At 43.3% G+C, this 13,851-nt stretch overlaps 1 protein-coding gene across 2 annotated transcripts in view; it reads left to right on the top strand.

The window, feature by feature from the left end:
• Positions 1-13,851, top strand: part of ADAM17 (ADAM metallopeptidase domain 17) — a 67,797-nt gene that overhangs the window by 47,875 nt on the left and 6,071 nt on the right. For both annotated transcript variants that reach the window (XM_030799587.1, XM_003272718.4), the window contains exons 12-14: positions 3,649-3,848; positions 6,501-6,604; positions 11,866-12,000. In XM_030799587.1, the coding sequence (XP_030655447.1) occupies positions 3,649-3,848; positions 6,501-6,604; positions 11,866-12,000 (439 nt within the window). The remainder of the gene's footprint in view (positions 1-3,648; positions 3,849-6,500; positions 6,605-11,865; positions 12,001-13,851) is intronic.

The following is a 13,851-nucleotide window of genomic DNA, read 5'->3' as shown; positions in this document are numbered from 1 at the left end:
TGTTCTTTTCGTGATCTTTGATTGTTGCATCTCATTTTCTTTGGCTTTTTATGTATATTTTCCGCATCTCATTTGCTTTGGCTGTTTTGTGTAAACAGTTCCTTCCTCTGTTACTTTGCATGTTATGTTTTATTTTTCCTCTGCTTGACAACTTGTGCCAGAGAAACATTTTTCTACCCCTTTTTGTCTACTCTTGCAACTTGTCAAACTGTTGAATTTTCCTTCTCTTTTCATAGTCTCTGCATTTCTAATCATGTTCGCTATAGTTCAGTGCTGTCCAGTAGAACGTTCTGCTGTGGGGCGGGAGATGTTCTGTGTCTGCTCTGCCCAGTAGAGTAGCCACTAGCCCAGTGGAACAACTGAAATGTGGCTAGAAACTGAGGAACTGAATTGTAAATTCTCTTTTATTTAAAATTTTAATAATGTTTGCCTGTGATGGGAGATGGGAATGGGCATTAACTGTAAAAGGACATGAGTGACATTACTGGAAGGATGGAAATGTCCTAAAATTGACTTATGGCAATGGTTTCAATACTTGGTAAAGTTATTAGAAATCACTGAGTTATATACTTGAAATGGATGAATTTTGTGATATGTGAAATATGTCTTAATAAAGTTGTTAATAAGCCAACAAACAAAAACAGCAGTGTGGGAGCAGAGGAAAAGTAGTGCAGATATAGAGGAGCTGTGAAGTCATGATGATCATTGTTGAAGCTGGTGAAGGGCACGGGGGCATTGATGATACCATCCTGTCTACTTCATAGATGCTTGAATATTTCTGTAATAGAAAGTGTAAAATATGTGACTAGGAACAAAATTCAAGTAGCCACATATGGTTGGTGGCTACCATATTGCATACTGTTTCTCTAAGTAATAGGTCATATGCTTCTTGGTTATGAGGATAGTGTCAGGACTTTGGAGCAAAATGTTTTACTTTGCAGACTGCCTGAGTGGACATGCATGCTGCTAACTCTTCCTGCTGCCAGTTCTGGGGCCCTTCAAAACAGCCCTGTAAGAACTTGCCAATGAGGCATGGTGGCTCACACCTGTAATCCCAGCACTTTGAGAGGCCGAGGTGGGCAGATCACTTGAGCCTAGGAGTTCAAGATCGGCCTGGGCAACATGTGAAACTCCATCTCTACAGAAAATACAAAAATTAGCTGGGCATAGAAGCACATGCTTGAGTCCCAGCTACTCAGGAGGCTAAGGTAGGAGGAACCTGGGGAGTTCAAGGCGGCAGTGAGCCAAGGTTGTGCTATTGCACTCCAGCCTGGATGACAGAGTGAGACTTTTTCTCAAAAAAAGGAAAAAGAAAAAAAGAACTTGCTAATGAGGATGGGGACTGGGAAGAACTTTTTTTTTCTGGAGCTGCCAGTCTATATCAACGAAGAACAATTTATTTATTTTGTCCTGAGCACATCACATTTAGTCTGTGTTTTTCTAGTTTGGTTGCCCAAGTAGGAGTCCCCTTGTAAGAAGATAATGTGCATCTTCTATGTTTTATTTATTATTATTTATTATGATTTTTTGAAATGGAGTCTCACTGTGTCGCCCAGGCTGGAGTGCAGTGGTGTGATCTCTGCTCACTGCAACCTCCGCCTTCCAGGTTCAAGCGATTCTCCTGCCTCAGCCTCCTAAGTAGCTGGGGTTACAGGCGCACGGCACCATGCCTGGCCATTTTTTGTAGTTTTAATAGGATGGGGTTTCACCATGTTGGCCAGGTTGGTCAACTGACTGGTCAACAAACTCCTGACCTCAGGTGATCCACCTGCCTCGGCCTCTCAAAGTGCTGGGATTTACAGGCATGAGCCACTGCACCCAGCCTATGTTTTAAATGAATTACTTAATAAAAATATTTTTAACTGGTGAAAAGGGCTTACGGGACAAAAATAAAGTAGTTCCTTGACCTAGAAAGACAGAACCCATCATCCTCTACTAGGCAAGCCCATGAAGAGCAGTCTGCCATGGGTGGACTTCTCTGTGGACAGATGACATTAGTGAAAAGGAATGTAGGACCTTTGAGATTATAACAACTTAGGAAGGTTTGCTGAAGGGAAGAGGAGGTCTTATGACAAGGATACAAACAGAAGCTGTCAGATCTTCAGGGATGTGTAGGCAGAAAGCCAGAGTTGAGGGTTGGTCCTTTTTTCGTTAGTGCTCTCCAGCTGCTTGGGAGTTGTAACTCTGACAAATCAGTGAAGAGGTCTTCTTATCTGTTCACTGTGAATTTTAACTCCATTATAACCTGATAAAATGGAGCCCAGAGATACATGATGTTGATGAATAAACCCAACAAAATGCCAACTGCCTGAGGCTCCGATTAGAATAACCAGACCCCTTAGACATCTGTACTGTAACAACAGATTTGGGCCGGGCGCGGTGGCTCACGCCTGTAATCCCAGCACTTTGGAGGCCAAGGAGGGCAGATCATGTGGTCAAGAGATAGAGACCATTCTGGTCAACATGGTGAAACCCTGTTTCTACAAAAAATACAAAAATTACCTGGGCATGGTGGTGCACACCTGTAGTCCTAGCTACTCAGGAGGCTGAGGCAGGAGAATCACTTGAACCCGGGAGGCAGAGGTTACAGTGAGCCAAGATTGTGCCTCTGTAGTCCAGCCTGGCGACAGAGCGAGACTCCATCTAAAAAAAAAAACAAACCAGATTTGAAGATGTTTTTTAAAAAGCCAGTTAGTATTTCTGTTTAAGATGAGGTCTTTGCTATCTTTCTGAAACTGGCTCCTTTGGTGTCTGATTTGGTAGTTACAGGCATCTCTGGAGGGTCTCATACACTTGGCTCTCAGGGGCTTCATGATTGTTGTCTGGGGTGAAAGTGAAGCCATTTTGGCATCTGCAGAGCACTTTGAGACCCCAACCTAAGAAGTAACTATGCTCAGTTTTCCCCAAGCCTCTTCTTTTTTTGATAACTTCAAGAGGTCTGGAAAATGACCTCAGTTTTAGAGCTCCTGATAAAACCCTCAGCCTTAAAAAGGAGTTATCCTAGTGGTTCTGTACTCCAGGGTGGGAAGCTAGTATAGAGACTTTTTGAGACACTGGTCTTGCTGGTTGATGAAAATGTTTAGGTAACAATTTGGGATTTAATTTATGTAAAAGGTACTATTATGCCTATTACTAAGCTCAAATATTTAAACAACTTTAAACCTGGATCATCCATCTAAGTAGCCAAAGAAGGAGAAGAAACCCCTTCTCCTGCATTTCTGAATCGTTTTGTCTGGGACAACATTAACCTACAGAGGTTCTTAATTCTTGTCACTGCATGAGTGGCATGCCTGAGGTGGGGAGATTTCAAGTCTGATGGAGCTACGAGCTCAAGCTCTCTGTTGTGCTATTCTGCTTGTCCTCAAGTGGGCTTTGGCTGGGATGTTTGGCCTCGGTATTTGTATAGCTCGCTTACCTTCATAAGAAGAATTCTAGATCCTTAACCAAGTTCACATCAGCCATTTAGCATTCTACGGAGGGAGGTTCCCAGTTGGCCTTTGGAGGAAACTGTGATGGCCTTGCCTTAACTCCAGGGTGGCTCTGATGGTAGTTTTACATTGAGTTTGTCTCTAGAGAAGACACAAACATTGCATGGGAATACATTTTTATGATATTATTTTGGGTCCTAATTGCCTTTTTTCTCTCAAGATGTTTTCAAACTGCAGTAAACAATCAATCTATAAGACCATTGAAAGTAAGGCCCAGGAGTGTTTTCAAGAACGCAGCAATAAAGTGTGTGGGAACTCGAGGGTGGATGAAGGAGAAGAGTGTGATCCTGGCATCATGTATCTGAACAACGACACCTGCTGCAACAGCGACTGCACGTTGAAGGAAGGTGTCCAGTGCAGGTGAGGAGTCTCTCCACAGGGATTTTGGGAAGTTGGTATAACAAGATGTCCAAAATAAGAGAAAAAAAGAAGAAGCTTTCTGGAAAGCAGTGTGACATTATGTAACAAAATGCTTGACCTTGCATGCTCCTTGGTTTAGCAGTCCTATAGTTAAAATAATTTTTTTTTTTTTTTTTTTTTTTTTTGAGACAGTGTCTTGCTCTGTCGCCAGGCTGGAGTGCAGTGGCGCGATCTTGGCTTACTGCAATCTCTGCCTCCCGGGTTCAAGTGATTCCCCTGCCTTAGCCTCCTGAGTAGGTGGGACTAGAGGCACGCACCACCATGCCCGGCTAATTTTTTGTATTAGTAGAGACGAGGTTTCACCATGGTGGCCAGGATGGTCTCCAACTCCTGACCTTGTGATCCATCCACCTCGGCCTCCCAAAGTGCTGGGATTACAGGTGTGAGGCACCGTGCCTGGCAAAAGAATCTTTTTTATTTTATTTTATTTTTTATTTTATTTATTTATTTATTTTGAGATGGAGTCTCGCTCTGTTGCCAGGCTGGAGTGCAGTGGTGCGATCTCAGCTCACCGCAATCTCTGCCTCCCAGGTTCAAGCGATTCCCCTGCCTCAGCCTCCCCAGTAACTGGGAGTACAGGTATGCACCATCACGCCTGGCTGGTTTTTTGTATTTTAGTAGAGACGGAGTTTTAGCATGTTGGCCGGGATGGTCTCGATCTCCTGACTTCATGATCTGCCCGCCTTGGCCTCCCAAAGTGCTGGGATTACAGAGGGGAGCCACCGCACCCGGCCTTTATTTTATTTTATTTTTGAGACAGGGTCTCAGTCTGTTGCCCAAGATGGAGTGCAGTGGCACGATCATGGCTCACTGCAGCCTCAACCTCCCAGGCTCAATCAGTCCTTCCACCTCAGCCTCCCAGATAGACAGGACTACAGGTGTGTGCCACCTGGCTAATTTTTTTTGTATTTTTTATAGAGGTGGGGTTTTGCCATGTTGCCCAAGCTGGTTGTAAAGTCCTGGGCTCAAGTGATCCACCCTTCTAAGCCTCCTAAAGTGTGGAGATTCTAGGTGTGAGGCACCATGCCTGGCCCAAATAATCTTTTATTTCTTCTTTTTTTTTGAGACGGAGTCTTGCTCTGTCGCCCAGGCTGGAGTGCAGTGGCGTGATCTCGGCTCACAGCAACCTCCGCCTCCTGGGTTTAAGCCATTCTCCTGCCTCAGCCTCCCCAGTAGCTGGGATTACAGTGTGCACCACCACACCCAGCTAATTTTTGTGTTTTTAGTAGCGATGGGGTTTCACCACGTTGGCCAGGCTGGTCTCGAACTCCTGACTTCGTGATCTGCCCGCCTTGGCCTCCCAAAGTGTTGGGATTACAGGTGTGAGCCACCGCTCCTGGTCGCCCAAAGAATCTTTTGGGCAACAGAGATGTATAAGATTTAACAAGGTTTTTTTATGGCTACGTCCTAATAGCAAAATTTTGGAAACAATCAAAATGACAATCTTGGGATATGAATGTTATGATTCTATGCACTGGAATAGTGTGGAGGAAGTAGGTTACAAGTCAGAAAGTTACCCAGGTTTTCATTTTTTATATCCACGGATAGACCAGTGCCTGGCTTAGAAATAAAAGGGTTAAACTTCAGTTTTCTGGTGAATAATTGAGATTTAACTGGATACAGTGCATATTAACACTGCAAATACTGATGGGGAGTAGAGTTCTGGCTGCCGAGTGTCTTAGCTATGGATTGCCTTGTGGCCCCACCTTGTCTTTTTTTGTTTGTTTTGAGACAGAGTCTCACCCTGTTGACCAGGCTGGAGTGCAGTGGCACAGTCTTGGCTCACTGCAACCTCTGCCTTCCAGGTTCAAGCGACTCTCCTGCCTCAGCCTCCCAAGTAGCTGGGATTACAGGCGTGCGGCACCATGCCCGGCTAATTTTTTGTATCTTTAGTAGAGACGGGGTTTCACCATGTTGGCCAGGCTGGTCTCAAACTCCTGACCTCGTGGTCCACCCGCCTCATCTTTTTCGTTTGTTTGTTTTTTTTTTGAGACAGAATTTCTCTCTTGTTGCCTAGGCTGGAGTGCTGTGGTGCGATCTCGGCTCACTGCAACCTCCACCTCCTGGGTTCAAGTGATTCTCCTGCCTCAGCCTCTTAAGTAGCTGGGATTACAGGAGCGCGCCACCACGCCCGGCTAATTTTTGTATTTTTAGTAGAGATGGGGTTTCACCATGTTGGCCAGGCTCATCTTGAACTCTCCTGACCTCAGGTGATCCACCCACCTCGGCCTCCCAAAGTGTTGGGTTGGGATTATAGGCGTGAGCCACCTCGCCCAGCCCATCTTGTCTTTTTTAAATTAATGCGTTAAATGAATGAAAACCAAGGGCACCAAGATGTTTCAAAGGTGATTGCTGTGTTCCCATTCTTTTCTACTACAGTGTGGCATTGATGTGACCTTACGCACATTAGGAAGGGACAAAGTGTGTGCAGGTAGCTCTAGCAGCGGAGATGTCTGATGATGTAGGAGTGGGTGATGGAACCAGGAGGTCTTCCCCTGTGATCTTCAGGTCACTGTAATGTAACTGTAGCATTTGATTTGATATGGGGCTATAACTTGAATTGCTCTGTTTCTGTCTACTGTTCCTCTCCAGTGATAGGAATAGTCCTTGCTGTAAAAACTGTCAGTTTGAGACTGCCCAGAAGAAGTGCCAGGAGGCGATTAATGCTACTTGCAAAGGCGTGTCCTACTGCACAGGTTCGTGTTCTTGTTGCTTTCTTGGAATGCTGTGGGTCAAGTGTGTGTGTGTCTTTGAAAAACAAGATTATGTTTTGTTCAGATGAAAGACACCCTATTTTTAACCTCATATGCCGGGTCGAGTTTCTGGCACTCCTTAGTTTGTGACACTTGGCTTTGGTGGGTTTAAGACCTGTTTTTATTTCTCTTTCATTTCCATCACTCTTTCTCCTCACAGATATCCACTCTACTGTGGTTAATATTTGCCTGGATATGTGTATATCCTTGAAAGATAATATAGTGTTATTTTGTGTATGTATGTGTTTTTAATGTGCCAAAATGATATTCTACCTTAAATTTACTTTTAAAAAATTCAGTATCATGTTTTAAAGAATTATCCGTATTGTACTACAGATAATTTAACAAGGTTTTTTATGGCTACATCCTAATAGCAAAATTTTGGAAACAATCAAAATGACAATCTTGGGATAATGAATGTTATCATGAATCTATACACTGGAATAGTGTGGAGGAAGCAGGATACAAGTTAGAAGGTTAACCAGTTTTTCTATATGTATCTATATGTATTTCACTGTTGGGGGCACCTACATATTGTTTAGTTATATGATTGGCTGTGTTTTACTTACAGTTCACCAAGTGGTAGCTACTTCCATTGCCTTCATCCCCTTGATATTCCAGATAGGACACAGATCACATCCTCCTCCGTCCCTTCAGGAACCCGTGTGTTTCTCTGGGTACTGAGGAGTGTCATTGTGTAGTCACAGAGGCAGGAGTGTCATTGTGTAGTCACAGAGGCAGGATACGCTGGTCTCCAGAGCACCACTGCTAGGTTGCCTGTGTCTGAGGAGTCCTGTATCTGGCCAGGACGTTCTGGCCCACAGTTGGAATTACCCTGCTGTCCTATTAGCATGATGAGTATAAAGTAATCTCTTATTCTTACATTTTTTTTTTTAACAGCCCTTGTCCTAATGCACTTACTTACATTTTTCTTGAGCATCTCTTTATATTTTTCAGCTATTCAGATTACTCCTGTGAATAGCCAGTTCATATATTTGGTTCATTTTTTAAAAATTGGGTTTCATGTTATTTCACTACTGTGGATTTGGAGGAGTTCTTACGTATTCTTCCATTTGGTTTGCATACACCTCCTATCTGTTGCCATTCTCAGAACAGAAATCTTTAATTTCAACGTAATCAAATCCATCATTTTGTTGTGTGTGTGTGTTTATTTTTTAAACACGTGGTTCAGAAAAGCCATGATGGACGGTTAGAAAGATATTTTCCACAGCTGCTTCTATTAGCTTCATAAGTTGTCCTTTTACATTCAGGACTTGAATCTTTCTGGAGCTAACCTTTCCGGGTGTCCAGTATCTTCTGTTGTTTGGTCAATTGTTGCTTTAAAAATTTCAAAGCTATATTATTACTAGGTATATAAACAGACATATCTCCACATCTTTATCCGCTGTTCCTTACCAGTATATAATGTTCCTTTTTTACCCTTGTGATGTTTTTTGACTTAAATTGTCAAAAAGCAATATTCAGTTTGCTATTCTATTTTTTTTGTTCCTCTGATATATCTGTCCCATTCTTATATTTTTCAAAATTTGTCTCTCTTGGTTGGTTGGTTGGATTTTGTAATAGCTTTATTGATACATAATTCACACCCATGCAGTTTGCCCATTTAAAGTGTACAGTTTAATGATTTTTAGTATATTCAGATTTATGCAGTCATCACCACAATTAATTTTAGAACATTTACATTACTCCAGAAAGAAACCCTGTATCCTTTAGCTATGATCCTCCAATCCCTCCATTCCCCACAACTCAGAGCAACCACTAACCACCCTATTCTTTATGGAGTTGTCTGTTTTGAACATTTCATAGAAATGGAATTATACAATATGTGGTCTTTCGTGACCACATATTGTATGACTGGCTTCTTTCACTGAATATAGCATTTTCAAGGTTCATATATGTCATAGCATGTATCAGTACTTCATGTACTTTTGTTGCTGGGTAATATTCCATTGCATGGATATGCCACATTTTGCTTATTCATTCATTGGTTGATAGACATTTGGGTTGCTTCCACTTTTTTGCTATAACAAATAATGCTGCTGTGAACATTTATATACGAGTTTTTGTGTGGACAATTCCTTTGGATATTATTCAGGAATAGAATTTCTGGGTCATATGGTAACTATGCTTAATGTTTTGAGGAGCTGTCAGACTGTTTTCCAAAATGGCTACACCATTTTACAGTCTCAGCAGCATTGTATGAGGGTCCCAGCTTCTCCATATCCTCACCAACACTTGTTATTGTCTTTTTTATTATAACTGTCGTAGGTTTTGTGATAAGTATGCAAACAGAAAGCTGGAGGTCTTCAGGGACCTAGTGAATGAAGTTGTGTCTTATTTTGGCTTGACTTTGGTTTTAAGTGTGCATATTATGACATGTTGCCCATGTTTTTATCTTCTGATATCTGTCACTATCACATTACTTTGCCAAATGTTAGGAACCTGATGGCCGGGCACGGTGGCTCACGCCTGTAATCCTAGCACTTTGGGAGGCCGAGGTGGGCAGATCACGAGGTCAGGAGATCGAGACCATCCTGGCTAACACGGTGAAACCCCATCTCTACTAAAAGACAAAAAATTAGCTGGGCGTGGTGGCGGGTGCCTGTAGTCCCAGCTACTCGGAAGGCTGAGGCAGGAGAATGGTGTGAACCCAGGAGGTGGAGCTTGCAGTGAGCCGAGATCACACCACTGCACTCCAGCCTGGGCAACAGAGCAAGACTCTGTCTCAAAAAAAAAAAAAAAAAAACAAAAAAAAACAAAATGTTAGGAACCTGAATATCTAAATCAAGCTTTAAAGAAGCATTTGCTAGCTATGCTCAATGTTTCATCTTCACTGTAATAATAAAACAGATTGAGAAAAATGCTTTCTTTTAAATAAACATAAGTAAAACAATTTGAAAACATGTTTGTTCTTATCAAACAGCCTTTTGTTCCCTTGATATTTTATACAAAATAGTAGATAGCAGAGGATAAGTTCCTGATAAGGAATCAGTATTTTCTAGCAAGAGAAGCTAGAGAACAACAACTTCAAAAGAAAAAGAAGAAAGAAAAAAAGCAATTAGCATTTCACAACCAGCAGCGGCAACATCACCTGGGAACTTACTAGAAATGGAAATTGTCAGTCCCCTCCCTGGATCTACTGCACCAAAAAATGTGGGAAGGGAGTCCAGCAGTCTGTGCTGTGTAACCTTCTGTCAGGTGATTTCCATGCATGCTAAACTTTGGGGACCATGCTAGATAGATGATACTATTTTCAGAATTATTTTCCTACCTGTCTAATACTCTGACTTTAGTCTTTTAAGAACAGATGCTCCGGCCGGGCGCAGTGGCTCACGCTTGTAATCCCAGCACTTTGGGAGGCCGAGGTGGGCGGATCATGAGGTCAGGAGATCGAGACCACGGTGAAACCCCGTCTCTACTAAAAAAAAAAACACAAAAAAAATTAGCCAGGTGTGGTGGCGGGCGCCTGTAGTCCCAGCTACTCAGAGAGGCTGAGGCAGGAGAATGGCGTGAACCTGGGAGGCGGAGCTTGCAGTGAGCCGAGATCGCGCCACTGCACTCCAGCCTGGGTGACAGAGCGAGACTCCATCTCAAAAAAAAAAAAAAGAACAGATGCTCAACAGATATTTATTGAGCATTTTTTAATGTATCAGGGCAGTATCATATACCAAAAATACAATAATGATCCACAGTATAAACCTTCCCTGAGCTCACTGGACATCATACTTTCAGTAATAGTTTGTTAAATGACTGTTGACACGATGAATGCCCAGTGCTCATGAACGGTTTTATGAGAACAGAGGCAAAGTGCCTGGTTATCTGTTGGGTACTTAATAAACCATCACTTTTGTTTGAAACTGGCCAGATCCCTGTACATTTTGTGTGACTGCTCTGAACCCTTCAAGTCAGAATCCTTTTGATTGGCTTTATTCTTCAGCTGAAAGGCCAGTCCAGAGCTGTGGATATGTAGTCCATTGCTTTCATAAAGTGTTTTTTTCCTCCTCCTCTATTTGTGTTGACTTTTAGCTACTTGTGCTATTAATTTTCCAGAATGATTCACTCATTCCATCCTGTCTCTCCCAGTTTAACTTTCTTTGGTGGGTTTTCTTTGGCATTATTGGCCTGGGCACAGTGGCTTATGCCTATAATTCCAGCACTTGGAAGGCCAAAGTGGGAGGATCCCTTGAGCCCAGCAGTTTGACACCAGCGTGGGCAACACAGGGAGATGTTGTCTCTAAAAAAAAAAAGAAAGAAAATTAGCCAGGTATAGTGGCGTACGCCTGAAGTCCTAGGTACTTGTGAGGCTGAGGCAGGAGGATTGCCTGAACCTAGGAGTTTAAGCTATGATCACACACCTGCCTTCCAGCCTGGGTGACAGACTGAGACCCTGTCTCAAAAGAAAAATAAAAAGAATAATTGATTTATTTAAGAAATATTTGTAGTATACCTATGATAGGGATTGGAGATAACTTAATAGATTTGATCATTGCTGTCATGGGGCTTACCAGTCTAGTAGAGGGAAAACAGAAAATAACATTAAATATATATATAAATTGCAAAACATATGCAATGAAGGAGAGAAGGAGTGTGATAGTGCATAATGGAAGTGGGAGGCCACATCACCTTAGCATCCTCAGGGATATCTCAGAAAACCTTTGAGACAAAACTTAATCCATAAGAAAAGTCAGCTAATTGCCCCAAAAGAGTGGAAACACCAGCATTCCAGGTAGAAGGTATAGTATCTATTAATATTGAAGGAACTGAATGGAGGTTGTCATAGCTAAAGCGATAGGCTGTGGGAGAGTTGTGTGTGATGAAGTCAGGGCCAGATAGGGAAGGCTGTGGAGTTCTTTTAAGCCTTCAAAGTTTGCAATTTATTCTAAGTAATAGCACATAGGATATTCTTTTATATATGACTGTGAGATGCAGAAGTGGAGACCATGCATTCTAACTGGGGCTTGGGAGGCCAGGGACTCATGCAGCCTAGCCTGGCACATAGCCAGGCACTCCCATTTAAATGCTGATTGCTGGTGAGATGCAGGCTCTTGTCCTAGCTCTGTAGGTCACTTTTTGCTGTTTGCAAGGTAAGATGCTCACTTATATGAGAAACAGTGTATTATGCACCTATAGAACTGGTGGACCTGTGACTCATTCTTTTTGTTATGACTGGTGTTTGCTTCCAGGTAATAGCAGTGAGTGCCCGCCTCCGGGAAATGCTGAAGATGACACTGTTTGCTTGGATCTTGGCAAGTGTAAGGATGGGAAATGCATCCCTTTCTGCGAGAGGGAACAGCAGCTGGAGTCCTGTGCGTGTAATGGTGAGCAGTTTTATGCCCAGTCCAGCAGCAGGAGAAAACATGGCCTTTGTCTGCCAGGCTCCCTTCCTCCATTTGGAGGTCGTGCTAATGACAGCAGTGGTGAGATCCAAGCCGAGGATGAGGGGAGGGGGAAGAGCAGGGTAGTGTCTGGAGACAGGCATCTCTGCACGCAGATCCACCATACGTGGGAGACCTGTCCTGTTGGTGTTTCTTCTTGCTGCGTTTTCAGGCCATATGGCAGGCTTTGAGGTAGGAGAGGAGGGAATTTTGTTGGGGGTGGGTGGGTGGGTAGGTAGAGGTGTGTCCTAGCCTTCCTCTTCTCCAGATCACACAAACCACGAAAGTAGCAGTAGCTATCTACATTACATTGGCATGGAACTAGGATACTCCTGCAACAACTCCACCAGAGAGAGCTGATTCCAGGATCTAACCCCACGAGATGAGGATTTTTGCAGTTATCAAGAAGGCTGGGTCTGCTCCCCTCTGATCTCTTAGAGCAGCCTGGGGCAGAAGCCTCTCTCCTGCTGGCCTGTCAGTTTTCCTTAGGTTTCTGTGCTATTTTGGAACCCCTGGGTTTGAAGGCATCCTCATGGACTGGTCAGGGACTGGCTGGACTCTGCTTCCCACCCCACTTAAACCATGGAGCACGTGGGAGTCGATGAGGGAGTTCTCTTGCTTTCAAAATAGACAGAGAGCCAGGTGTGGTGACTCACACCTGTAATCCCATCACTTTAGGAGGCCGAGGTGGACAGATCACTTGAGGTCAGGAGTTCGAGAGCAGCTTGGTCAACATGATGAAATGCTATCTCTACTAAAAATAAAAAAAATGATCCAGGTGTGGTAGCGTACACCTGTAATCCCAGCTGCTAGGGAGGCTGAGGCAGGAGAATTGCCTGAACCCAGGGGGCGGAGGTTGCAGTGAGCTGAGATCGCACCACTACACTCCAGCCTGGGTGACAGAGCACGACTCCATTTCAAATAAATAAATAAATAAATAAAAATAAAATAAATAAAAGACAAGAACCCAGTAGTTAAAATCACTGGATTGGAAGCTCACCATCCATACAGTGGAGTAAGGAACTCTTCCAAGTTCAATAATGTGTAGGTAAAGAAGATAGGTTGAGGGCAGTGTCTCACATCTATAATCCCAGCACTTTGGGAGGCCACGGTGGGTGGATCACTTGAGCTCAGGAGTTGTTTGAGACCAGCCTGGGCAACATTGTGAAACCTCATCTCTTAAAAAAAAAAAAAAAAAAAAAAAGATGATAACACATAGTAGATGCCAAATAAGAAATTTGTTGTGTTGAATGGCAAGAGGCTTGGGGTGCTCTGGAAGGACAGAGCCTGACACAGTAAAAGTCCAAGAAATATTTTATAAATTAGTGAATGATGAAAAGGTGTTCTTTTTTTTTTTGAAATGGAGTCTCACTCTCACCCAGGCTGGAGTGCAGTGGCGCGATCTCAGGTCACTGCAGCCTCCGCCTTCCGGGTTCAAGCTATTCTCATGCCTCACCCTCCTGAGTAGCTGGGACTACAGGCAAGCACCACCACACCTGGCTAATTTTTTTATTTTTAGTAGAGATGGGGTCTTGCCATGTTGGCCAGGCCGTTCCCGAACTCCTGGCCTCAAGTGATCTGCCCGCCTTGGCCTCCCAAAGTGCTGGGATTACAAACGAGAGCCACTGCTCCCGGCCTTTTCTGAAAAGGTTTTCTTTTTGCTTGTTTTGTCTTGATTTTGTAGTTGATTTTTTTCTTCTCCTAAGTATAAATATGGTTTAATTTTCTGGCATTTCTGCCATTCCTATGTATGCCCACATGGCTCACAGATGCCCAGTGTTTTATCCTGTGACC

This window comes from Nomascus leucogenys, chromosome 19 (genome assembly GCF_006542625.1).
Source record: "Nomascus leucogenys isolate Asia chromosome 19, Asia_NLE_v1, whole genome shotgun sequence".
Taxonomy (NCBI): Eukaryota; Metazoa; Chordata; class Mammalia; order Primates; family Hylobatidae; genus Nomascus; species Nomascus leucogenys.
This window is presented reverse-complemented; position numbering and strand designations above follow the sequence as displayed.